Source organism: Ornithorhynchus anatinus, chromosome X1 (genome assembly GCF_004115215.2).
Source record: "Ornithorhynchus anatinus isolate Pmale09 chromosome X1, mOrnAna1.pri.v4, whole genome shotgun sequence".
NCBI classification, from domain to species: domain Eukaryota; kingdom Metazoa; phylum Chordata; class Mammalia; order Monotremata; family Ornithorhynchidae; genus Ornithorhynchus; species Ornithorhynchus anatinus.
Window position 1 is genome coordinate 18,695,497 of NC_041749.1, and position 24,779 is coordinate 18,720,275.

The following is a 24,779-nucleotide window of genomic DNA, read 5'->3' on the forward strand; positions in this document are numbered from 1 at the left end:
CTTGGCACGTAGTAAGCGCTTAAAAAAATGCCATCAAAATCCGGCCCGGCACATGTTGGGTCGGGAAGTAACCTGCTCTTCTGGCATGTGTCAGGGACACATATTCCAGGCATAATTAATTGCTCCTTTACATATTCCAAGCATAATTAATTGCTCCTTTCTTTGTTGTATGGTATTTGTTAAGCACTTACTAAGTGCCAGGCACTGTTCTAAGCGCTGGGGTAATCAGGATGGACACAGTCCCTGTCCCACGTGGGGCTCGCACTCTTAATCCCCTTTTTATAGATGAGGTACCCGAGGCCCAAGGAAGCGAAATGACTTTCCCAAGGTCACACAGCAGAAAAGTGGCAGAGTCGGGATTAGAACCCAGGTCCTTCTGAGTCCCAGGCCCATGTTCCGTCCGCTACGCCATGCTGTTTCTCAGGTCCCGCACTCCACCCGAAGGCCAGAACCGGTCCGGGCAAGCTCCACAGGCTGGAGGGGGAAGAGGGCAGGGAGGAGGTTTGGTTCATTGCAATAGTCAGATTCAGCCTGGAATTCTGGCTCCCTCGGAGAAAACTTAAAAAAAAAAAAAGATTTTTGACATCCGGAGACTACTTTGTGCAGCCAAGGAGGCAGGAAAGTTAAAATGTCGAAGGTGAGTCAGATATGATAGATGGTGGGCAGGAGGGAAAGAGGGAGCCAGGAGAATGAGACATTTCCAACGTAGGGAATTCACGAGCGATTCTCTGGAATCGCCAAGCCTGAATAGCAAGAAGCTTTGCCGAACCCCAGTGAATTGCATGAGCTTGGGTGTAGTGAGCCACAAGGGCGAAACTCTTGTGGTTTAACCGGTTCGGCCACACCGGGGCCCACACCTTCTGGTCTTCCAGAGCAGCCGGGTTGGAGGTTCTGACTCTTATGTGGCCTAGAAGTATTTCAGTCGGATGCCAGTCCCCTGGGCGACACGAGGAGCGTAACCTCGGGGAGGCCGTGTCCCAGAGGAATGGGGAAGCGCATGACCCGGTTATCCTCAGCGCTCCCCTCGCTTCTCCTGGGCCCCCCTCGGAGTGATTCCTAGCCCGGCACCGACCGGCCAGAAGATCCTTAAAATAGCGCTCGAGTAAGAAGGCGCTAGCCGGTCGGTGAGGGAGGTGAGGAGTTGTGACATTCTGCATCGAAATCCTCCTCCCCTCCCCACCGCCGATGGGAATGGAAGGGAGTCCACGGCCAGAGCCCTGCCGCAAGACCTATAATTAAATTGTGCCATTCTCGGCGAGAGATAAAAGCAGGGTGGAAGAGGGATGGGGGGCGGCGTTTGATGGAAGGCCAGTAGACGATGGATTCTCAAGGGGCAGATGATCGTCCAGTTAGAGGGGCTCCCAAGGCTTAGCTCTGCAGAGGAAAATGCTCCCATGTGGGGTGACAAGTCCCTTGGTGGAGAGACGATGCTCCCTTTTTTTATTTTTACTTTTTAATGGTATTTTTTAAGCACTGTTCTTAGCTAATAGTAATAATTAATAAGTATGGTATTTGTTAAGCACTTCGTGCCAGGAACTGGACTAAGCACTGGGTTGGAGACAAGCAAATCGGGTTGGACACAGTCCCTGTCCCACATGGGGCGCTCAGTCTTAATCCCCATTTTATAGATGAGGAAACTGAAGTACCGAGAAGGGAAGTGACTTGCCCAAGGCCACGCAGCAGACAAGTGGCGGAGCCGGGATTAGAACCCATGACCTCCTGATTCCCACGCCCATGCTCTATCCACTACACCACGATGCTTCCCTCAGGTCTGGGGTGGGGTGGGTACAGGTTTATCAGGTTGGACACAGTCCCTGGCCCAGATGGGGATCGCAGTCTAAATTGGAGGGAGGATTGAATGCCCATTTTACAGCTGAGGCACAGAGAAGTGACTTGCCCAAGGTCGCCCTGTAAACAGTTGGCAGGGCCGGGATTAAAACCCAGGTCCTCCGACGACGGATGAGGAAACTTAGGCAGAGAGAAGTTAAGGCACGGTCAGGTACCCTGTCCACCCTGAATATCTCGTTTCTTCCCCGGCACTTATCACGGTGCGTGGCCCGTAGCAAGCGCTTAACGAGTACCATAATTATTTATCTCCCAGTGCTTAGATCGGTGCTGGGCACCCGGTGAGCGCTTCGTAAAGGGTATCGCAACTACTAGGTGTGTCGGGTAATTGGGAATCTTGAGAGACCTTCTCAGAATTATAGTTCCTAAAATTTTCATTGCTTAACTACCTTGTAAGCCTAGCCTAAGCCTCCAGCTAAGATTTGCACTGCCCTCCAATGGACAGGGCAATAAGGAAACGCCTGCCCATTTTCTAATGCAACTTTCAAAACGCAAATGAACTTAGAGCTCTTATACCCTACTTTTGTAAAAGATGACTCAGGGTTTCGGTTTGAAATATGTTCTCAGCGCTCTATCTTTTAAATCTAGACTCTTCACGCCCGTAAAATTGTGTGTTTGATTAATTCTGATCATCGTTTCATCGATGTAGGATTTGCAGACGAAAACGTGAAGTGTATTGTATTATTTAATAATGTTGGTATTTGTTAAGCGCTTGCTACGTGCAGAGCACCGTTCTAAGCGCTGGGGGAGATACAGGGTCATCAGGTCGTCCCACGTGAGGCTCACAGTTAATCCCCATTTTCCAGATGAGGTAACTGAGGCACAGAGAAGTGAAGTGACTTGCCCACAGTCACACAGCTGACGAGTGGCAGAGCCGGGAGTCGAACCCGTGACCTCTGACTCCGAAGCCCAGGTTCTTTCCACTGAGCCACGCTTGTTGTCATTTTAGTTTCATGTAGAAGGCATTAAAGTACCATTATCGTGTTTAAGTCTTTGGAAATTAAAGAGATGTATTAGGAGTCCTAAATTTCAAATGAGGGTGAAAAATAGTTTCCCAAACGCTTAGTGCAGTGCTTTGCATCCAGTGAGTGCTCCATAAACACCACTGGTTGATTAAAGCCGCTCTTCCTGTGCCTAACCCTAGATATTTTCTATCAAACAGCTGGTTTAATTTGGGGGTTCCTTCCTGTTCTGTGAAAAAAGGGGTAGAAATATTTGTTCATCAAAAGCAATAAAAGGAGGGACCCCGAAATCAATCTCACTGTTTTCTGTACTGCTCCTCCTTATACCTGATTTAGCAGGAATTTTCTGGGTTAGCCTTATGAAAGTATGGGAATTTCTACTGTTCTAATTAGAGGGTTTTGCATAAGAATGAATGGAGAAAGAAATAATCTGGCCTTGTGAGTTGGGAATAAAGCAGATTGCCGTCACCCAGGTGTTGGCAAATGTTGGACTCATTTCCAGGTCACTGCAACACCCAAGTGTGGAAGGAAGTGGAGGGACTCCTGGAAAATGCGATTTCTTTTTTATTAAGTATTACTGATAGCTTTAGGATTTGAGAAAGCCTCTTCACATGCTGATACGCTTCTCATAAGCTGTATCTAAAATATGATTTACAAGTTTTAAAATAGAAAGTTTGCAGTTATAGATATAAATAAGCTTTATTTAATAATTGGGATGTTGTTTGCAAGTGGCTATAGGGTCTTGCTTTACTCTTGTTTCTAGATTAAATAGGGGATCTGGAGAAAGGGGAAGAAATGGTAGTGAAAAATAATGAGAGTGACATCAGTAGAGAAGAAAAAGGAAATCATTGAATATCGGTTTGAATTGGTCCCATGAAAAGAGTGTTAAGCAAAAGTGATAGCAAAATATGGTTTCCCAAAAGAAATAATGAGAAAACGCATTAATCATACCCCAAATCCAAAAGATTAGCCAAAACAATATAAAGACACTTTTAAATAGAGAAAAAACATCATCTGGCTACATGATCAAATAGCAGGGCAAATGTGTATCAATAATAAAAGATTCTAAATGCAAACAATTAAGTTCTTACCAAGTTTTTTCTCTGCGCTGGCAGCACCGGTTTTGGTGTCATGCTTGGAGGTCAGGTGCAGCACTGAGATTTTTGAGGGGTAACTTCAGTGCAAAACATAACAGATGCCTGTGTTGGTGCCCATGATATTCAACCCACAGAATGCACATATCCCACCCAAAAGGGTTAGCTTAGAAAATCAAGCCTGTTTGCTTTTTTCCCTAGAAAAAAAAAAGTTTTATAACTCCCTGTGGAGTCTGAATCCGGGAGGGATGATCAATCATTCGTTCAGTGGTATTTTGGAATGCTTACTATGTGCACACAGTAAGCACTCAATATATGCGATTGAATGAATGTACTAAGCGCTTGGTAGACTACGATATATCAGAGTTAGTAGATCTGCTCCCTGCCCACAATGAGCTTACAGTCGAGAGGGGGAGATAGACGTTAATATAAATAAATAAATTCCAGATATGTACATAAGTGCTGTGGGGCTGAGGGTGGGATAAATCAAGGGTGCAAATCCGAGTGCCAGAGGGACAGAGAAGGGAGAGGGAGTAGAGGAAATGAGGGCTCAGCCGGGGAAGAACTCTTGGAGGAGATGTGATTTTATTAAGCCTTCGAAAGACCGGTCGAACTTGTTGCAATCAACTAATCACTAGTATTTACGGAGCTCCTCTCGTGTGCAGAGCACTGCGCTAAGTCATTGGGAGGATGAAGTAGAGTTAGAGAACGTGATATCTGCTCTTAAACTTAAAAACCAGCGGGAGGGAGCGGAACAAAATAGGGAGAGTAACGGATGATAAGAAATACGCACGTAAGCCCCCGCGGGAACTGTGGGAATTTTAGTATTTAGATGGCACCTAAGGACTGAAATGACAGGTGGGGTGTATGAAGCGGGAAGATCAGCGATGACCTGGGGAAGACCTCCTGGAGGAGATGGGATTTCAGAAGGGCTTTGAAGCTGGAGAGGGCTGGAGACTGCTGCATAAGAAAGGCGAGAAATTCCAGGCAGGGGGAAAGACGTGAACAAGAATTTGGCAGTGGGAGAGATGAGAGCGTGGCACCGTGAGTAGGTTAGCTTGAGAGAAATGAAGATTGCGATCTGGGGTGTAGTGGGAGAAGAGAGTGGATAAGTAGCGGGGGAGATTGCTGATTGAGGGCTTTAATGCCGGTAGTCGGGAGTTTCTGTGTGATGAGGAGAGAGGAATGGACAACCACTGGAAATTTTTGAGAAGTGGGAAGATGTTCGCCGTTGGATCTCCGCTGCGATCCGGGCAACAGAGAAAAGGGTGGATTGGCTAGGAGAGAGACCCGGGGGAGGTCAGCGAGGAAGCCGACGCGATAGTCGAGCGGGGATGCGAACTGTGCCGAGACCAGCGTGATGGAGAGAAAGCGACGGACTCTGAAGACGTGGGGTTGGAAGAGCAGGATAATGACGTTGGTATTTGTTAAGCGCTTACTATGTGCAGAACACCGTTCTAAGCGCTGGGGTAGATACAGGGCGATCAGGTTGTCCCACGTGGGGCTCACAGTTTTTTAATCCCCATTTTACAGATGAGGGAACTGAGGCACAGAGAAGTTAAGTGACTTGCCCACAGTCATACAGCTCTGGTGACGGGCCGAAGGTGACCCGTCGAAAGAGAGGGAGGAGTCAGAAAGAACGTCACCATTGTGGGCGTGAGAGACGGGGGGGGGGGGGGAGACGATAGCGTTTATCGACTACGATGGTAAAGTGATGTGAGAGGAGAGGGTCTGGGGGAAGGTGGGATCGCTTTTAAACACGCGGAGCTTGAGGTGCCAGTGGGGCATCCGCTTAGAAGTTTCCTGGAGGCAAAAGGAAATAGGAGATTACAGAGAAGGCGAGAGATCAGGACTAGTGAGGTAGATTTCTTAGTCATCTGCATCGAGGTGGTAGTTGAAGCTGGGGGAGCAGAGGAGAGGAGACGGGGACCAGGAACAAATCCTGGGGGACACCCACTGTTAACGGAACGGGAATCCACGGAAGAGCCGGCCACGGTGACCGAGAAGGATCCCTGCCAGAGAGGTGGAGGAGAAACGGGAGAAAACGGGCAGAAAAACTAAGAGTAAATAATATTTCCGGAAGAAGGAAACGGTCCTCGGTGCTGAGAGCAGCCGGGAGTCGAGGAGGATTCCCACCGAATAGAGTCTAGGTCTTTAGTGACCTTGGAGAGGGCAGCCTCAGTAAAAGGGGGCAGAAACTGGATTGTAGAGGATCTAGAAACAGAGCGAAGCGGTGTGGTCCACCGGAAAGAACACGGACCCGGGGGTCAGAGGACCTGTGTTCTGACCCCGGTTCTACCGTTTGTCTGCTGTGTGACCTTGGGTAAGTCACGTGACTTCTCTGCGCCCCAGTTTCCTCATCTGTGAAATGGGGATTAAGACTGTGAGCCCGTCATGGGACAGGGACTGTGTCCAACCTGATTATCTTGTATCTCTACCCCAGCACTTAGAATAGTCCCTGGCATGTAGTAAGTGATTAACAAGTACCATTAAAAAAAAAAGAAGGGAGCTGAGAAAGAGCAAGTGGAGGTCATAAATAATAATAATTATGGTATTCGTTAAGCGCTTACTATGCACCGGGCACTGTACTGAGCACTGGGGTGAATACAAGCAAACCGGGTTGGACAAAGTCCCTGTCTCATTCCCCATTTTACAGATGCGGTAACTGAGGCACAGAGAAGTTAAGCGACTTGCCCAAGATCACACAGCAGACATGTGGCGGAGCAGGATTAGAACCCATGACCTTCTGACTCCCAGGCCCGCTTTCGTTCCACTGAGCCATGGTGTGATCAACCCACTGGAGGAATTCGGGCAGGAATGGGAGAAGGGAGATAGGGACGGTGTCAGGATGGGATCGGGGGTTCCGAGAAGGGGTTTTTTTAATGTAAGGGGAGACGCGAGCAGCTCATCGTGGGCAGGGAACGTGTCTACCAACTCTGTTACAGTGTATTCTCCGAAGCACTTAGTACAGTGCTCTGCACCCCGTTAAGCGCTCAGTACACACGAATGATTGATCGATGGGAGTGTGTGTCCCATCGTCAGTTGCATTTACTGAGCACCCACTCTTTGTAGGACGTTACTGGCCGCTTGGGAAACAGCAGAGGTGCACAACGGGATCCCTGCCCTCAAGGAGTTTACCATTTCAGAGGGAGGAGTACCTGTACAGTAATCCTGCTACGGAACTTCTAGACTGTGAGCCCGTTGTGGGCGGGGATTGTGTCCATTTGTTGCCGAATTGTACTTCCCAAGCGCCCAGTACAGTGCTCTGCGCTCAGTAAATACGATCGAATGAATGAACCGTCTTCTCCTCCGATTCAAACATCAGCGAGGGCAGGAGAGCCCGATTACGTACAATATACGTGCATAACTAGGAAGGCATTTTCACTCCCTTGGTTTTGGGACCAATGTGTTTTCCTCAAGAAGCCTAACTTCAGTGTGTGCACAAGAAATGATTTCCCCTCAAGATCCTCTGAAATCTCAACTTGGAGGGCATTAACGATAAATCGGAGATGCGCCGCAGTAAAACCCGTCTTTGTCACCGCTGTTCAACTGAGTCGTAAAACTGCCCCTCGTTTAACGTGGCCGACTGTCTCAGACTGTTTTGTGAATCATAATTGGAGAGTTCATTTTGCCCTCTGCTCATAAAGATATCGGAGCGCTCGGCATTGCTGCTAAGATTTTGATTCTTTTATTCATTTTGTTTTGCTTCCTAAAAGCCTCCTGTCAGGGTGGATTAGCAGGTGCATGTAGAATTAGATTTTTCTCTCTTGAAACTTCACTTCAAAACAACAATAAGAATAAGCAAGGGTGAGGTGCAGCTGCTTGCCTTTTTTTTTTTTAATAGCTGAGCAGGAAGTTAACCTCTGACAGAGGTATTGTAATCAGGTTTATCACAGGGTTGTGCTGTTGTGTAACAGAAACTCTAGCTTGCCCTTACCTGTCTTAAAGCATTGCTTCACCTAGGAAAATAAACTCACTGGAATATTTGTGAAATTCAATAAAATGTGTTCCCATTCAGTTTTAACGCTCGTTGGGATCATTTATTATTGTCGGGAAGATTTTAAGCATACTGAACTTAAAAATCCTTCATCGTGGCCTTTAAACTAACCCATATCATTCGTATTAGTTTTGGGTGTCGGGTTCATAGAAACTTTTAAACCGTGTTTCGGTCAAATGTAGTAATGTTCCCTCCACACCCTCCCTTCGCTCTTTTTTTCAGGAAAGGGCACAGGTTTGGGATGTCTTCACCTAGCTGTTTGTTTAACTGACAGGCAGCCATTCTTTATTGTGTACTTTGCATTTGCTCACAAAAGTGCATTCACTATTCTATAGCCTATGTTGAAACTTTTAAATGGAAAAGGCTTTTCAGTAACAAAGAGAGCATTTTCCACCCTCCCTCCCATGTCTTAGCTTTCTCCACCAAGTCTTGGCTTCTTCAGCAGCAGGTACCTCCAACCAGATATGACAAAAGGTGCAATTGTTTTAGGAGATGGAGATGGAGATAATGCCAATGCAGCCCTATTTTGTGTGTGTAGGCTGCTAGGTACTGTTTTTCTGCTTGTTTAGCTTTCTTTGTACCATCCCAGAAATCCGAGCACAGTTTGGGGGGTTCTTTGTTTTTTTCAAAACGTTCAAGGCCTATTTTTCAGCCTCTGTCAGAGGTGAGAAATTATGTTTCCATTAGAGGGTTTCATATGAGATTGTAGTTCTCAGCCTCTCTAACATCAAACGTACGGAATGAGTGAGCTCTTTAAATCTGGGGAGCTGGAGGAATCTGTTTTTCTTTTTGGAAGCAGGACCACGGGGGATCAAGCATTCCTTTCATTAAGCTTAAGAGCAATCGCTCAGGCTGCGAAGCAGGTGTGGAAGTGAGGTTTTAGCTATTTCCTCCCATCTCTGACTCTGCTGTCATTTTCCCCCTCAGGCTCATTGCCTTTTGCTTGTGACACTCAGACTTCTGGAGTACAGTGATCTAGTGTGAGGCCATCTTGTTCTCAGCCGAAATCTGACCTTTGTGCAATTTCGGAATGGCGTCTTCGGGGACACCTCTCCCATAGATATCATCCCCATTACACTCACTTCTGCCAGAACCTGTATTTTGGGTAAAATGCAATGGCAGAATTAGGGAACATCCTTGCAACAGTGAGTCTGCCTCGGCCCAGCAGGATGTGGTGTCGGAACAGATGTCGGTATGAGTACGTGTGGCTTCGGACATGGGACGCGTCCTACAGAGGCGAGATTTCCTTAATTTGGGGTTCCACAAGAATGTGCGCACGCATAAACTTTCCACCCACAGGCACGTTATGGAAGAATTAGGTGCAATTGGAGAAGCGGCGTAGTTTAGTGGATAGTTTAGCACAGGCTGGGAGTCAGAAGGACCTCGATCTAATCCCGGCCCCCGCCACCTGTCTCCTGTGTGTGAGCTGGGGCAAGTCACCTCACTCTTCTGGCCCTCAGTTATCTCATCTGGAAAATGGGGATTAAGACTGTGAGCCCCCGGTGGAACAGGGACTGTGTCCAACCTGAATAACTTGTATCTCCTCCAGTGCTTAGAACAGTGCTTGACACATAGTAAACGTTTAACAAGCACCGTAATTATTAATTGACTCAACTTTTCAAGCACTAGATCACACATGTCACGCTCATTTGCTCTGTCGTTTGCTGTGTTAGCAATCCTAGTATTATCCAGCATATATGTGCCAATTTTTTCATTTTGAGGGCGGGGGTGACAAGGAGATTTTTTTTTTTTGAGTGATCAGGACTAGGGAGTGATAAGCTTCAAGGACCCAAGAGACCAGGAAACCACTCCATTTTTCATTCTAATTGTTGTCTCGGTAACCCTTATGTATTTGCCAAACACTATATTCTAAGTGCTGGGGTAGATAATAGGGTTTCAGGACAGACACAGTCCCTTTCCCGCAGGAGGTTCACACTTTAAGGGAGAGAGAGAGACTAGGTATTTAATCCCCATTTTTCAAATGAGGAAACTGAGGCACATTGAAGTGACTTGAGCAAGCAAGTGGCGGAACCAGGATTAGAACCCTGACTGCAGGCCCATCCACTTTCCTCTAGGCCCAGAAACCCCGTTTGGAAACTCTACGGTCTTGTAGGATGAGTGAGCCCTTTGCCCCCAGTGGAGTTGACACGACTTATTTTCTCTGGTGTTATTACTCTTCCGACTCTGAGGTCCCTAAACAGGTAAAGAGATACGGGACACTTACTCCATTTACTAGACCGTAAAACCTGTAGAAGTATTTGGGCCGGAGAGTCACTTAATGACTTTTACTGACCTATTAAGCGGCACACGGACTTCTCCCCCGTCACACCGGAGAGGCAGAAGCGACGGTAATTCCGCCTGCCACAGCCCCTAAAGCTGCTAGAAGTATTGGAGACCCCGACCGTACTTCGCCTACACCTCTTCTGGAGTCTGTTGTTTGAGCATTCCTAAGATCCTTCTTGTAAGAATTAGAGATTTCATCATCATAAACTCTTATTTCTGGCTAAAGGGAACCCAGAGGAAGCTGGAAATTCATCCAGAGGTAGCAGATTCACAGACTTTTAAATGTTGGTCAGCAGCATTTTGATCTCCTCGTTGAATGAGTAATAGGAAAAGATGTGATGTTGGTTCAACCCAGCCAGGAACGCGGCACTTTGCCAAGGTGATTCATGTTGGCTTGAAGCAGTCTTACACCCTTTTGGAAAACAGGTCCCTCTTCACTGCCAGGCTCTTCTCAAGGTGTCAAAATTACCCTTAGTTCTGCCATAATGTGTTTTTTCCACCTGTATTTTGTCTAGAAAGTTGTTAGAAAATTGGGGAACCATTGACGAATCTTCCCGGTAAGGTGAGCCTCTTCGGGTTCAGCCTTCTGTATTATCGGGAAAAACTTCCTTTGCGTGTGCATGTGGTGTTGGAATGGATAAGTACTGCAGTGGGAGTTTTCCTTAACGTGAGCTTGAGACTGCAACCCTCAGGATGTAAAAGAACTGGCTGTTAAAAAAAAATGCTGACTCGAATTTTAACGATAATAATAATAATGATGATGATGATGGTGTTTATTAAGCGCTTACTCTGTCCCAAGCACTGTTCTGAGCACTGGGGTAGATACGAGCAGCGTGACTTAGGGGAAAGAGCCCGGACTTCCATTCAATAGTATTTATTGAGCGCTTACTATGTGCAGAGCACTGGACTAAGCGCTTGGAATGGACAAATCGGCAACAGAGACAGTCCCTGCCCTTTGACGGGCTTACAGTCTAATTGAGTCAGAGGTCATGGGTTCTAATCCTGGCTCTGCCACTTCTCTGCTATGTGACCTTGAGCGAGTGACTTGGCTTCTCTATGCCTCAGTTGCCTCATCTGTAAAATAGGGATTAAAACCCTAGCCATGTGGGACAGGGACTGTGTCCAACCTGACTACCTTGTATCTGTCCCAACGCTTAGAACGGTGCTGGGCACATAGTAAGTGCTTCACAAACACTATTATTATTATTATTATTATTATTATTATTGAAACAATGGTATTACACCATACTAATTTTGTAAGTGTATGAAGAGGGGGCAGGGTTACATCTTATTCTGCTTAATATCGGTGACCGATCAGTCGGCGGTAGTTATGGAGCGTGTACTGTGTGAGCATGGAGTAGCGTGGGCCTCAGTATCCTCACAAGACTTCCCGGAAATACGACAGTAGGGACCAGTGGGGGGATAAATTCCAAGAGAGTCTCCTGTTGAGAGGGCAACAGATGGGAACGAGATTTTAGTAAGAACCTCAGTGGGGGTAGTCGGTCGGAGCCCGGCAATAACTCATCTCACAGGAGTCAGGCCCACATATGAGAAGCAGCATGGCGTAGTGGACGGAGCACAGGCCTGGGAGTCAGAAGGTCGTGGGTTCTAATCCCGGATCCGCCACTTGTCTGCTGCGTGACCTTGGGCAAGTCACTTCCCTTCTCCGAGCCTTTACCTCCTCTGTAAAATGAGGATTGAGACTGTGAGCCCCTCATGAGACAGGGACTGTGTCCAACCCGATTTGCTTGTATCCACCCCAGTACTTAGTACGGTGCCTGGCACATAGTAAGCACTTAACAAATAAAAATAGTAATAACGATGGTATTTGTTAAGCATTTACTATGTGCCAGGCACTGTACTTAGCCCTGGGCTGGCTACAAGGTAATCAGGTTGTCCCACATGGGGCTCACAGTCTTAATTCCTATTTTACAGATGAGGTAACTGAGGCACAGAGAAGTGAAGTGACTTGCCCGGGGTCACAGAGCAGACAAATGGCGGAGTCGGGATTAGAACCCACGACCTCTGACTCCCAAGCCCGGGCTCTTGCCACCAGGCCACGCTGCTTATCATTATTATTATTATCATCATGGCTCAGTGGAGTCTGATGGAGCGGGGGAAACCCATAGGCTCCCATGCCCCACATCTGTTCCTTCCAACCATCTCTGAAATGTGCTCATCGTCTTCACTCCGACATCACAGTTATAACTTCCCACCCCCTAGCTGTGAGAGGCCCTCAGCGTTCAGTTCTGGGTCCCCTTCTGTTCTCCATCTACACCCACTCCCTTGGAGAACTCATTCTCTCCCATGGCTCCAATTACCAGCTCTAGGAGAACCATTCCCAAATCTACATCTCCAACCTTGATCTCTCGCGCTCTCAGCAGTCTCACATTTCCTCTCGCCTTCTAGACATCTGTACTCGGATGTCCTGGTGACACCTCCAACTTAACAGGTCCAAAACAGAACTCCCCATCTCCCCATCCAAACCGTGTCCTCCCTGATTTTCCCATCACTGCAGACCGCACAACTATCCTTTCTGTCTCACGAGCCCGTAACCCTGGCGCTATTCTTCACTTGTCACTCTCATTCAACCCACACATTCGATCCATCACCGAATCCTGTCGGTTCAACCTTCGCAACGTCGCTAAAATCCACCCTCCTCTCTCCGTCTAAACTGCTTCCGCGTTAATCCAAGCACTTATCCTGACCCGCCTTGATTATCCTATCGGCCTTCTTGCTGACCTTCCTGCCTTCTGCCTCTCCCCACTCCAGTCCACACTTCATTCTCCTGGCTAGGTCATTTTTCTACAAAAACGTTCAATCCTCGTTCCCCACTCCTCAAGAACCTCCAGTAGTTGCCCCTCCACCTCTGCATCAAACGGAGCCTCCTTACCGTCGGCTTTAAAGCGCTCAAATCACCTGGCCGCGTCCTACCTTACCCCGCTGCTCTCCTACTACAGTCCAGCCCTCGCACTTTGCTCCTCTGATGCCAACTTACTCACTGTACCTCTATCTTGTCTATCTTTTTGCTGCCCTCTCGCCCACATGCTGCCTCTGGCCTTGAACTCCCTCCCTCTTCATATCTGACAGACGGTCACTCTCCCTAACCTCAAAGCCTAATCGAAGGCCCATCTCCTCCATGAGGCCTTCCCTGACTAAGCCCTCATTTCCTTTTCTCCCACTCCCTTCTGCGTCGCCCCGATTTGCTCCCTTTTTCAACCCCTCCTTCGGCCCCCCAGCGCTTACGTACGCGTCCGTAATTATTTATATTAATGTCTGTCCCCCTCTGGGTTATAAATTCATTGTGGGCCGGGAGTGTGTCTACCAACTCTCTTTTATTATTATATTGTACTCTCCCAAGTATAGTTCTCTGTCACAGTAAGCGCTTAGTAAATGCGATGGATTATATATTTATCCAGGATCAGCTGTCGTGGGAGAGATACCAAGGGAGAGGGGAGGGAGAGGAGTGTGAGCAGGATATTCAGGATGGCTCCCCTCTTTGTTGAAGGGCGTCTCTCTCCCCACCCTCGTCGCTGGAAGGAAGTGGTCGTGGAATAACCGTCCCTTTCCCTGCTGGGACAGGGATGCCATACGATGGAGTTTGAGGGTTTGATATTGTCTGGTTTCCTGAATTATCAATCAGTCAGTCATATCTAGAAGCTTCTGAGGTATAGAGAAGCAGCGTGGCTCAGTGGAAAGAGCACGGGTCTGGGAGTCAGAGGTCATGGGTTCAAATCCCGGATCTGCCACTTGTCAGCTGGGTGACTGTGGGCAAGTCACTTCACTTCACTGTGCCTCAGTTACCTCATCTGTAAAATGGGAATTGACTGTGAGCCTCTCGTGGGACAACCTAATTACCCTGTATCTCTCCCAGCGCTTAGAACAGTGCTCTGCACATAGTAAGCGTTTAACAAATACCAACATTATTATTATAATCAGCAGAGCTAGACAGGGTAGAAACCTCCTTACAGAAATGAATCACTCATCACTCCCCAGGTTTGGGCCTCCTTAAGCAGCGTGGCTCAGTGGAAAGAGCCCGGGCTTGGGAGTCAGAAGTCATGGGTTCAAATCCCGGCTCCGCCTCATGTCAACTGGGTGACTTTGGGCAAGGCACTTAACTTCTCTGGTCCTCAGTTACCTCGTCTGTAAAATAGGGATGAAGACTGTGAGCCTCATGTGGGACAACCTGATGACCCTGTATCTTCCCCAGCGCTTAGAACAGTGCTCGGCACATAGTAAGCGCTTAACAAATACCAACATTATTATTATTAATGCAGTTGTAGCGTGCCCTTCCAAGCACTTAGTGCTCAGCATTTGGCAAGCGCTCAAGAAATATGACCGATGGAGGTATTCTTTTTTAAAGGGAAAGCTTCCTGTTCCAGTGCATTTTGCAAATAAAACTTCCACTCTAACTGCAAGTCACTCTGACACTCCCATTGTACGCTGACTTGCCCCTACCCAGATCTGTCCCTCAGCAGAAAGTGAAAGTCTTCCTAAAAAAGCTTCCTCCTCCTTCTGCAGACTTTTTCCACTTGATCCCCACCTCCCTGGTCATCAGCTCTCCTTAGCAATCATGCTGGCTTGTTGCCCTCTTTTATTTATTTACCTGCCTACTTTTGGCCAATGTGGGCAGAACCAACCGTTGTTGGGTAGGGATTGTCTCCTTTTGTTGCCGAATTGTACTTTCCAAGCGCTTAGTACAGTGCCCTGCTCACAGTAAGTGCTCAATAAAAATGATTGAATGCATGAACCAAAGAAAAAATTATAGAAGCCTAGTGGTTTGGCCCTTGTAAGCAGCTGAATTAAAATCACATTTTGTAAACCTCTTTTGTTTTTCAGTCTTGGCCTACTTATGAAAGCATCTATTCAAGGATGATCAAACTTGCCACATTTTTAGACTTGCCACGTTTTCCAGATATTACTGAAAACTCTTTTCTCCATCCAAATATCCTGTGTATGAAGTACCTGATGGAAGCCAATTTGCCTGGTAAGACTAGTTTGCGTTTGGGCTAATTTTGTGACAACAACCTGAAATGGTAGCACTAGGATCCCAGGGAGTGTAACATTTATATCCTATTCCTCCGGTGATATCAGACAGGCAATTTACGACAGCCAAATTCTCCCAAAGCCATGTGTAATTTTCGGTTCACGTGGAGAGGTAATTGGGAATATTTTAGAACATCTATCTTGTCATCGTTTTTTCACTAATGAATTCATAAAAATTTGCAAAATAATCTCTTTTTACTTTCACTGAGTGCCTCCCCCATTCCTTGTAATATAATGTTTCTGCCCAAGCACCTAAATTCTGGCCAGAGGACCGGTTATATTTTAGAGAAAAGAACGGAATGGAATTGATGAAATCTGTCTTGTACTTGTGCAAGTTTAAACTTTGGCCCCTTATCAAATACAGCTACACTTATTTTGTTTAGCATCTCATTTTAACGCACTAAGGAGAGAATTCAATGTTAAGGCAAATATGAGAGCTTAAATTCACTTTGTTGTGGCTGTGGATTGCTACATTTATTCATTCATTCCGTTGTATTTATTGAGCACTTACTGTATGCGAAGCACGGTACTAAGCACTTGGGAGAGTACACTCTAACAACAGACATATTCCAGCCCACAACGAGCTAAGAGCCTAAAAGGAGAGACAGATATTAATATAAATAAATAAATAGATAAATTACAGATATATACAGATATATTCACACATAGAGACCATCCTGCACTATTTTGAAACGGGGACTGTGATAAATTAGTGTACTATGGTTTGATCCCATATCGCTTACTAGTTCATGCTCACATTTTCATATCGAGATCACTTAGTTCCTTTAAAATATTTACATTCCACCGTTAGTTGGCAAAAATACAATAGGCACATGTATTCCTTCCTGACCAAAATCTTTCAGTCGTGGAAATGAGATTATTATTTTTTAAGTGATGAAGAAGATTGCCGAAAACTAAGTGAATTATTAGAACAGTAATGACTTGTGATGGGTGGAGGGTTTTTTTTTCTTTTTTACAGTTTAAATATGATAAAATATGGTTATCAGATCACGAAATTCTAATAAAAGAACAACATTAAAGTGATACTGTATAATGTTTCTGTTGTTAGGCTATTGCAAATTCAACTCAGGGTTAACAAGAATCGCATTAACTCCTTGAGGCAATTGGCATAGTGAGGCATAGTCTAAAAAGTATTCACTTTAGACCTAATTCAAACTAGAGCTAGACCCAGGAAACGTGGTTGGAATCTGCTGATGCAATCGATTCCTGAGTTTCTTGCTAAACTGGAAATATGGGAAATTCAGGACTTCTGTACCTGAAAAAGTACCGTGCTGATACCCAAATAAACATTCTTAAAGATGTGATTTTCCTTTGAAATCCATAAAAGGAAAAGCAGTAGGCCATTTCTGCTGGGGTCTCATACCAAGTTTCAACCAACATCACCTCCAATTTAAATTTATCCCCTAATCCCAACAACCTGTCAGGACAGAACTGGTCCTGCGGGCCAAACCTCATAAACATCAACAATACCTTGCCGCTCCTCCTGATCGTAACAAAATGAAGACCCACAGAAGCCTTTCTAGGGATTAGAGATCAAGCAGCAGGGTCTAGTGGGTACAACATGGGCCAGAGAGTCAGAAGGACCTGGGTTCTAATTCTGGCTCCACCACTTCTCTGTTGTGTGAACTTGGGCGAGTCGCTTCACTTCTCTGTGCCTCAGTTTCCTCAGATGTAAAATGGGGATTAAGATTGTGATCCCTATGTGGGACAGGGACTGTGTCCAACCTGATTAGCTTGTATCTACCCCGGCTCTTGGTACAGTGCCTGACACATAGTAAGTGCTTCCATACCATACAAAAAAATATCAAACAAAAAGAAGCACGAAAAAAACAACAAGCAGGGGAGAGTTACCAAGGCTGCATTACAGGGGCCGCCGCCAAACTAAAGACTTTTAGTCATCTAGACACTAAGCTTGGCAAGGTCAGGGAATGTGTCTACCAACCCTGTTGTACTGTACTCTCCCACGTCCTCAGTACAGTACTCTGCACACAGTAAATGCTCAATAAATATCATCGATGATCATCTCCAGAAAAGCACAGTGGCTCCATAGAGGTAGCGTAGCCTCATTGAAGAGTTCAATGGAACCACCACATCATCACCCGAAGTATCATCACCCATCACCCATGACAGATCCATCATCAAGGAGGTGGCCCTTCAAGACACAAAAAGCTGGCCAAAATGAGCAACGTGGCCTTGTGGCCTTGTGGAAATGGGGGTTTGTTGCCTGTACCCTCCTCCTTGTGAACCCCCTGTGGGACAGGGACTGTGCCCAACCTGCTTAACTTCTATCTACTCCAGGGCTTAGAACAGTGCTTCACACATAGTAAACACTTAACAAATATACTAATAATTATTATAATGGCTTTAACTCCAACTTCGCTGTGCAGCAAAGGCCAGGATAAATAGAAACCACTCAATTTACTCAGTCGTATTTACTGAGCGCTTACTGTGTGCAGAGCACTGTACTAAGCACTTGGAAAGTACAATTCGGCAACAGAGACCATCCCTACCCAATAATGATGGCATTTGTTAAGCGCTTACTGTGTGCCAGGTACTGTACTAAGCGCTGGGGTGGATAGAAGCAAATCGGGTTGGATACGGTGTCTGTCCCGCATGGGGCTCACACTCTTCATCCCCTTTTTCCAGATGAGGGAACTGAGGCCCAGAGAAGTGAAGTGACTCTCCCAGGGTCACAACCAGCGTACAAGTGGCGGAGTTGGGATTAGAACCTATGACTCACAATCGAAGTTGGAGGGAGAACAGATATTGAATCTCCATTTTACCGATAAGGAAACTGAGGCCCGAGAAGTTAAGTGACTCGCCCAAGGCCGTACAGCAGAGAAGTGGCTGAAGCGGAATTAGAACCCAGGTCCTCTGACTCCCGGACCCATACTCTTCCCAGTAGGCCCTGCTGCTTGCCCTATTATGCTAAGAGGTGGCAAACAATCAAATGTTAGCCCGGTTTCCAGCAGGCTGCAAGACAGAAGGGGCTACAGAAATATTAACTATGGCGTTTATTAAGTGCTTAATATGTGATAAGCACTAGAGTAGATTCGAAGTGATGTGATTGGACACGGGGCTCATAAAACTCAATCTTAGCTCATCCCCATTTTACAAATGAGTAAACTAAGACCTCCCCTATAACCTCAAGCAAGATCCATACCAAATTGAAAGACAGTAAGCCTCTGAATTTTTTTTATGGTGTTGTATTGTTCATGTAAGATTATGAGATTATTATTTTTGAATATCCTGGTTCTTAAAGTGGCTGTAACATTTTATTTTTATCCAGTGAAAATCAAGTTTAAGAATCTGGAAAATATTTTTCACCACATTGCCCTTCCAGTAATGCAATCCTTCTTGCCTTAAAATCTGGCCTCCACTTTTTGTACTTTTTTTTTTTCCATCCACATTGTCGACGACATTAACGGCAGAGTTGATTTATAATAAGGAGTTCTGATACCTTAGCAAGTTATATGCCTATTTTGATTTTTTTCCTTCGATAAAGCTTTTCCGTAATGTTGTTTTAAATACCGTTTTTCTAATTCAGCATATTCAGATATGCTAGATAAGTTAATATGTTTAAACTTTTTAACCCTCTAACAGATGAACTGCATGACTGGACCTGCCAAATTGTAAAGATTACCAATATAGGAGATGTGAATTTTTTGACGTTTGATCCGATAGCAAAAATTGCAAAGACTGTGAAATACGATGTTCAGGCTGTAGCCATAATTGTAATAGTGTTGAAAATACTCTTTTTATTGGATGATAAATTTGAATGGTGAGTATACACCTATCTTTTGTTCGTATTTTGTTGGGTTTAAGACCCTCACATGCTAAATTTGTACACCTACACTTGAAAATCTAAATTAATTGAAAATATACGACTTTCAAGGTGTAGCCGGCCTTATAGTAGTGTTTAAAATACTCTTTTTACTCGATGTTAAATTTGAAGGCTGAGCATACACCTATTTTTTGTCTCTATTTTGTTGGGTGTAGTATTTTATCATGCTAAATCTGTACACACACACTTTAAAATCTAAATTAATTAGAAATGTATTTTTGCTGATTACGTACACTGAACGGAAACCACTTTAGGCTAAAAAGACAAAAAGGGAATCTGATTTACCTTACAGCACTGAACAGCATTGAAAGTCGCTGCTGTTAAAGATTTTACTCTGGCTTTCTAATGTATATTTTTGGCTTCTAGTTATTAGAGATATTAGAGATTAGAGGCACTCTTTCTCTATAAAGCAGAAAATGACTGCAGTCGATCTTAGGTATATAGAGTGAGCAGCGTACACCCCAGTGAAGTGCTTTGGTTTCTCTTTTCGAATATATATTTATAGTTTTAGGAAAGGACATTTTACAAAAATGAAGAGGAATTTTTATCAGATAGGGTGTCAGAAGTTTTAGGCTTGCATTTTTGTTTCAGAATTCTTCAGCCTCTAAAATAATAATAATGATGGTATTTGTTAAGCACTTACTATGTGCAAAACATTGTTCTAAGCGCTGGGGGGATACAAGGTGATCAGGTTGTCCCACGTGGGGCTCACAGTCTTAATCCCCATTTTACAGATGAGGTCACTGAGGCACAGAGAAGTGAAAGCGACTTGCCCAAAGTCACACAGCTGACAAGTGGCGGAGCCGGCATTAGAACCCATGACCTCTGACTCCCAAGCCCGGGCTCTTTCCACTGAGCCACGCTGCTTCTCTAATAATAGTAGTGATGGTATATGTTAAGCTATTTCTATGTGCCAAGCACTGTTCTAAGCCCTGGAGTAGACACAAGATAATCAGGTCGTCCCACTTGGGGCTCACAGTCTTAATCCCCATTTTCCAGAGGAGGTAACTGAGGCCCAGAGAAGTGAAGTGACTTGTCCAAAGTCACACAGCTGCCAAGTGGTGGAGCCGGACTTAGAACCCACAACTTCTGACTCCCAAGCCTGGGCTCTTTCCACTAAGCCCTGCTATTTTTGCTGGGTTTCCAAATGAATGGCAAATTTCATGATAATATATTTTCAGGTCTCTATCCAGGATTGCTTCCAAAAGAAATGAAGAGAACAAAACAGGTACTGGACCTCGCTAGGGGTATTTCTTTTATTTTTTTTCTTTAATTGTTTGGTTAAGCACTTACTATGTGCCGAGCACTGTACTAAGCTTGTAGTAAGTGGGGTAGATTCAAGCTAATTCATTAATTCAATCAGGTAGATACACTCCGTGTCCCACATGGGGCTCACAGTCCTAATCTCCATTTTACAGATGAGGGAACTGAGACCCAGAGAAGTGAAGTGACTCGCCCAATGTCACCCAGCAGACGAGTAGCAGAGCTGGAATTAGAACCCAGCTCCTTCTGACTCCCAGGCCCGGGTTCTTTCCACTAGGCCACGCTGCTTCTCACACGAAATCCTAATTTTAGAACTGGGCTATCTCTACGAAAGTTTACATTCCCTCTCCAAGAGTTCGTATGAAGATTAATAGTAGTTTATCACATTGTATCTGAGACCGATCCTGAATACGGGGGCACGGCTTCCTGATTTCACACTTAGGACAAGGTTGCCATTTTGCAACCTGCCACCAAATGCACACAGTAAGCGCTCGATAAATATGACGATGGTTATATTAAATGATTATGAATTGTTATGAAATAAATATGTTTATTAATAATTATTTATATTAATGTCTGTCTCCCCCTCTAGACTATGAGCTCATTGTGGGCAGGGAATGTGTCCGATAGTATATCGTACTCTCCCAAGCGCTTAGTACAGTAAGTGCTGAAAAATATGATTAATAATAATAAAGTGGCAGACATTTTGCGCACTTTCCCCTCCCCCACCCCATTGCAAGCCCCAACGAGTCCAACCCATAGTAACATCCTTTTCCCAGAAGGAAGAAAGGAAAAGGAGAAAGCAGCCTACGGTTTTATGGCCTGCCCAGTCCCCAGGAGGAATGAAAGCTTCTAGGGACAGTTCTTGGGATACCTGGTGGTTCAGCGACACCACAAAAGGCTCCCCGTCGCCGAACTCTCGCCCACATCCTGCCTCTGCCCTGGAATGTCCGCCCTCTTCATATCCGACAGACAATTATTCTCCCCGCCTTCGAAGCCTTATTAAAGGCACATCTCCTCCAGGAGGCCTTCCCCGACAAACCGTCTTTCCCACTTCTCCCACTCCCTTCTGCATCGCCCTGACTAGCTCCCTTTATTCATCCCCCCACTCCCAGCTCCACAGCACTTACATCCATATTTATTTATAATATGTCTGTCTTCCCCTCTAGACTATAATCTCATTGTGGGCAGGATTGTGTCTATTGTACTGTTATATTGTACTCTCCCAATTGCTTAGTAGAAGCTCTGCACACAGTAAGCGCACAATAATACAGTTGACTGACTGACATTAACAAAAAAAGATGTTTTGACGAGATTGGGGTGCTCATCTTGATTCTTCGGGAAGGTTTTATAGCAGACTCCGTTGACTGTTTTAACTTCCCCTTCTGCAGTCGCGCCTCTTCTCCTCCAAGCATATGGATGTCGAGGCTATTCCAGGTTCAGTGAGTGCAATGAAAACTGAAAACAGCTTTCCATTAAGTCAGAAGCTTTCTTGGAATTGATAAACATGAGATCTCAGTATTTTTTTGCTAGCCACACAGAGGATATTTAATTTAGGGAAGCCCCATTTCAAAGAGTCTCCCCCTGTGTGAGGCGTGTATATGCGGTGATTTCTGGGTCACTAATCTGGGATGTATTTTCTTTCAGATAAGCCTTGTTTCGATTTCAGAAAGTGGTACAATCTTATGAAGAAAACGATCGACGAGAAACAGAAAAAGAGAGAGGAAGCCAAGGCAAGGTACGTGGTCTTTTCTGAGGCACTCTTTCTGGCTTTTATGTAGAGATATAGGTCATATATATGGATGCTAAAATTGTATATGTTTTATACATTTAATTAATACGGAGAGTAGCCTTTGAGCAGAAACATTAGCTTACCATATTTCTGTTTACCTCGTAAAATTTTCATCAGCCTCATCCACATATACCAATGTCAGTTCCTCCCCCACTCTCTTTCTTCACCTCCCGATACCACAAAAAACACAGACTTTGGCTTCGGGTCTTCCGTAAACAAAAATGGAAGTAGGTATCAAATTTACTTTGGAGCTGCTGCTTTATATTTCTAAGGTTTGCTGCCAGATTTTAGTTAGAGTTTTCTTGGTACCTCTTAAGACTGGTTATATGCTTATTTTTGCATATTCACCTGCTTGTACATTCTTTGGGCCATATTAAAGCTCAGGAGGACCCAAGGTTATGGAAGCCTTCTGGGCTTATAAAGCCAAAATTCACCTCCTTATGCCCATCTCAGGGAGGATTGCAACTCTACCTCTGCTTGGATACTCTCTTACCCAACACTACTGAGACTGCTTTCTGATCAGCAGTAGGAATGATGAAAGTGAGACAGGGAAGGGTGAGATGCGGAAAGGAGGAAAAAAGCACCGATGAGACAGCTGCAGTGAAATCTTCCTGATTGTTGCAGGTAGGGGATCTGAAGTAGCAGAAGTAATAGTAGAAGTAATCATATTTATTGAGTACCTGGGAAAATACAGCCAGAGCAAAAGATGCGTTCCCTGAGACGGAGAAGCTTACAATCGAAAGGGCGAAAGAGTCAGACGGGATGTTTACAAATAGTGAGAATAGCAAGAAGAACAAGGATCTGAATATGCATGGGTACACAGGGTGGGTAGAAATACATAAATCCTTGGAGTGGCTGTTGAGTTAATGTATTGGATATTATTTGGGAAAGACCCGCTGGAGGAGATGGAATTTTAGGAGGCCTTTAAAAATGGGAAGAGCTGCGATCTGGTGGAAATGAGAAGGGAAGGAGTTCCAGGCCCAGGGGGTCAGTGGGAGCAAGGGTTAAGATGTGGTTGAATCAGGAGCAGGGTACAACTAGAAGATGATCTTGGGAGGAACAAAGAATGCCAAGCAGCCAAGTCGCAGGTGAAGAGCACCGATACCGGTGCCCCACAGAAAACTGGCCATTGCTAAAGTTTTCTTTGGCGCGGAGGGAGATGGGCAGTGATCGGACATCTTTGGGAGATGGAGAGCAAGATTGCAGGAAGATGATTCAGGGAGCGTTGTGGAGTATGGACTGATGGAGGAGAGGCTGAAGGCAGAGAGACTAGTGAAGAGGGCCTAGGGCCTATCGACGAAGTGGCCCTTAGGACCGTTGGATTGTAAGCTCTCTGAGGGCACGGATTGAACCTAGCAACTCTTTTATCTTCTCCCAACAGCGTAGTACAGTGGTCTGCCCACAATAAATGGTCAGTAAATACCATCGACTGATTTACTGGGGGAAAGCAGCGAGCGAGCCTGACAGAAACGGGAGGTAGGGTGGTAGTTGGACGACTACTCGCTGAGGAGCATCAGATGGGGTTTGAGGCCAAGGCCTGCAGGATCACGTACCTCGCTCTCCTCTTTTAGCAGTGGGGGTATCTCCAGCTGACTGAGTCCTTGCCACATGGACGACACTGAAGGCAGGAGTGGATCCAGTGAGTCTTATCTAGCTACACCTGGACTTAGCAGTCAGATTGGACGCTAGAAATTCGTTCCAAGCATGAGCCGCTGCATAGATCATTAAGCATTTCTAGTAACATCCCTAAAATTGTTCAAAGCGAACAGGTGGATGCCATCGGACTGAGCGGCGTGGCGTACGTAAAGAAGCAGCCCGGCGTAGTGGATGGAGCACGGGCCCGGGAGTCAGAAGGTCATGGGTTCTAATCCCGGCTCTGCCACGTGTCTGCTGTGTGACCTTGGGCAACTCACTTCATTTCTCTGTGCCTCAGTGGCCTCATCTGTAAAATGGGGTTTGAGACTGTGAGCCCCACGTGGGAGAGGGACGATTTGCTTGTATCCACCCCAGTGCTTAATAGAGTGCTTGGCCCATAGTAAGCGCTTAACAAATGCCACGGTTATTATTAGTAGTATTCCTTTTCATCATATTGATTTTCTTTTTTTTTTTTACCTAAAGGCACCTATGGAAAAGTGAAAAGCCTTTGTATTACTCAGCCAAGGAAAAAGCAACAGTTTACAAAAGGAAACGTGAGTAACAATAACAACAACAGTAGTGATCATTTGGGAAGTTGTTAAGTGCTTATTGTGGGTCAAGCACTGTGCTAAGCACTGGAGTAGATCCAAGAAGAGCAGGTCAGTCACAGTCCCTGTCCCACATGGAGCTCTTACTCTATGTGGGAGGGAGACAGCTAGCCCCATTTTGACAAATAAGAAAACTGAGGTACAGAGAAGTTAAGTGTCTCATAGCAGGAAAGTGGCAGGGGCAGGACTCAGGTCTCTGATTCCCACTGGGCCATATGAAGTAGTCTGGGGGTTTTTTTGGAGCATTGAGCCAAATTTCCTCCTTACAAATCTAAGATGATGCCTTTTTCTTGTCATTTTTCCCATTTGAAAGTTTTAATGTCCAATCAAAAATGCCCAGCTACAGAAACAGAACTTAACTTGCTTTATAGAAAAAACACGATTTGGGA

General features: G+C 45.4%; 1 protein-coding gene across 3 annotated transcripts in view; it reads left to right on the plus strand.

Annotated features, from left to right (window-relative positions):
* TAF1B (TATA-box binding protein associated factor, RNA polymerase I subunit B) overlaps positions 1-24,779 on the plus strand; it is a 64,065-nt gene that overhangs the window by 35,720 nt on the left and 3,566 nt on the right. For all 3 annotated transcript variants that reach the window (XM_029051808.2, XM_029051809.2, XM_029051811.2), the window contains 5 exons: positions 15,021-15,168; positions 18,852-19,029; positions 20,274-20,320; positions 22,003-22,093; positions 24,266-24,336. In XM_029051808.2, the coding sequence (XP_028907641.1) occupies positions 15,021-15,168; positions 18,852-19,029; positions 20,274-20,320; positions 22,003-22,093; positions 24,266-24,336 (535 nt within the window). The remainder of the gene's footprint in view (positions 1-15,020; positions 15,169-18,851; positions 19,030-20,273; positions 20,321-22,002; positions 22,094-24,265; positions 24,337-24,779) is intronic.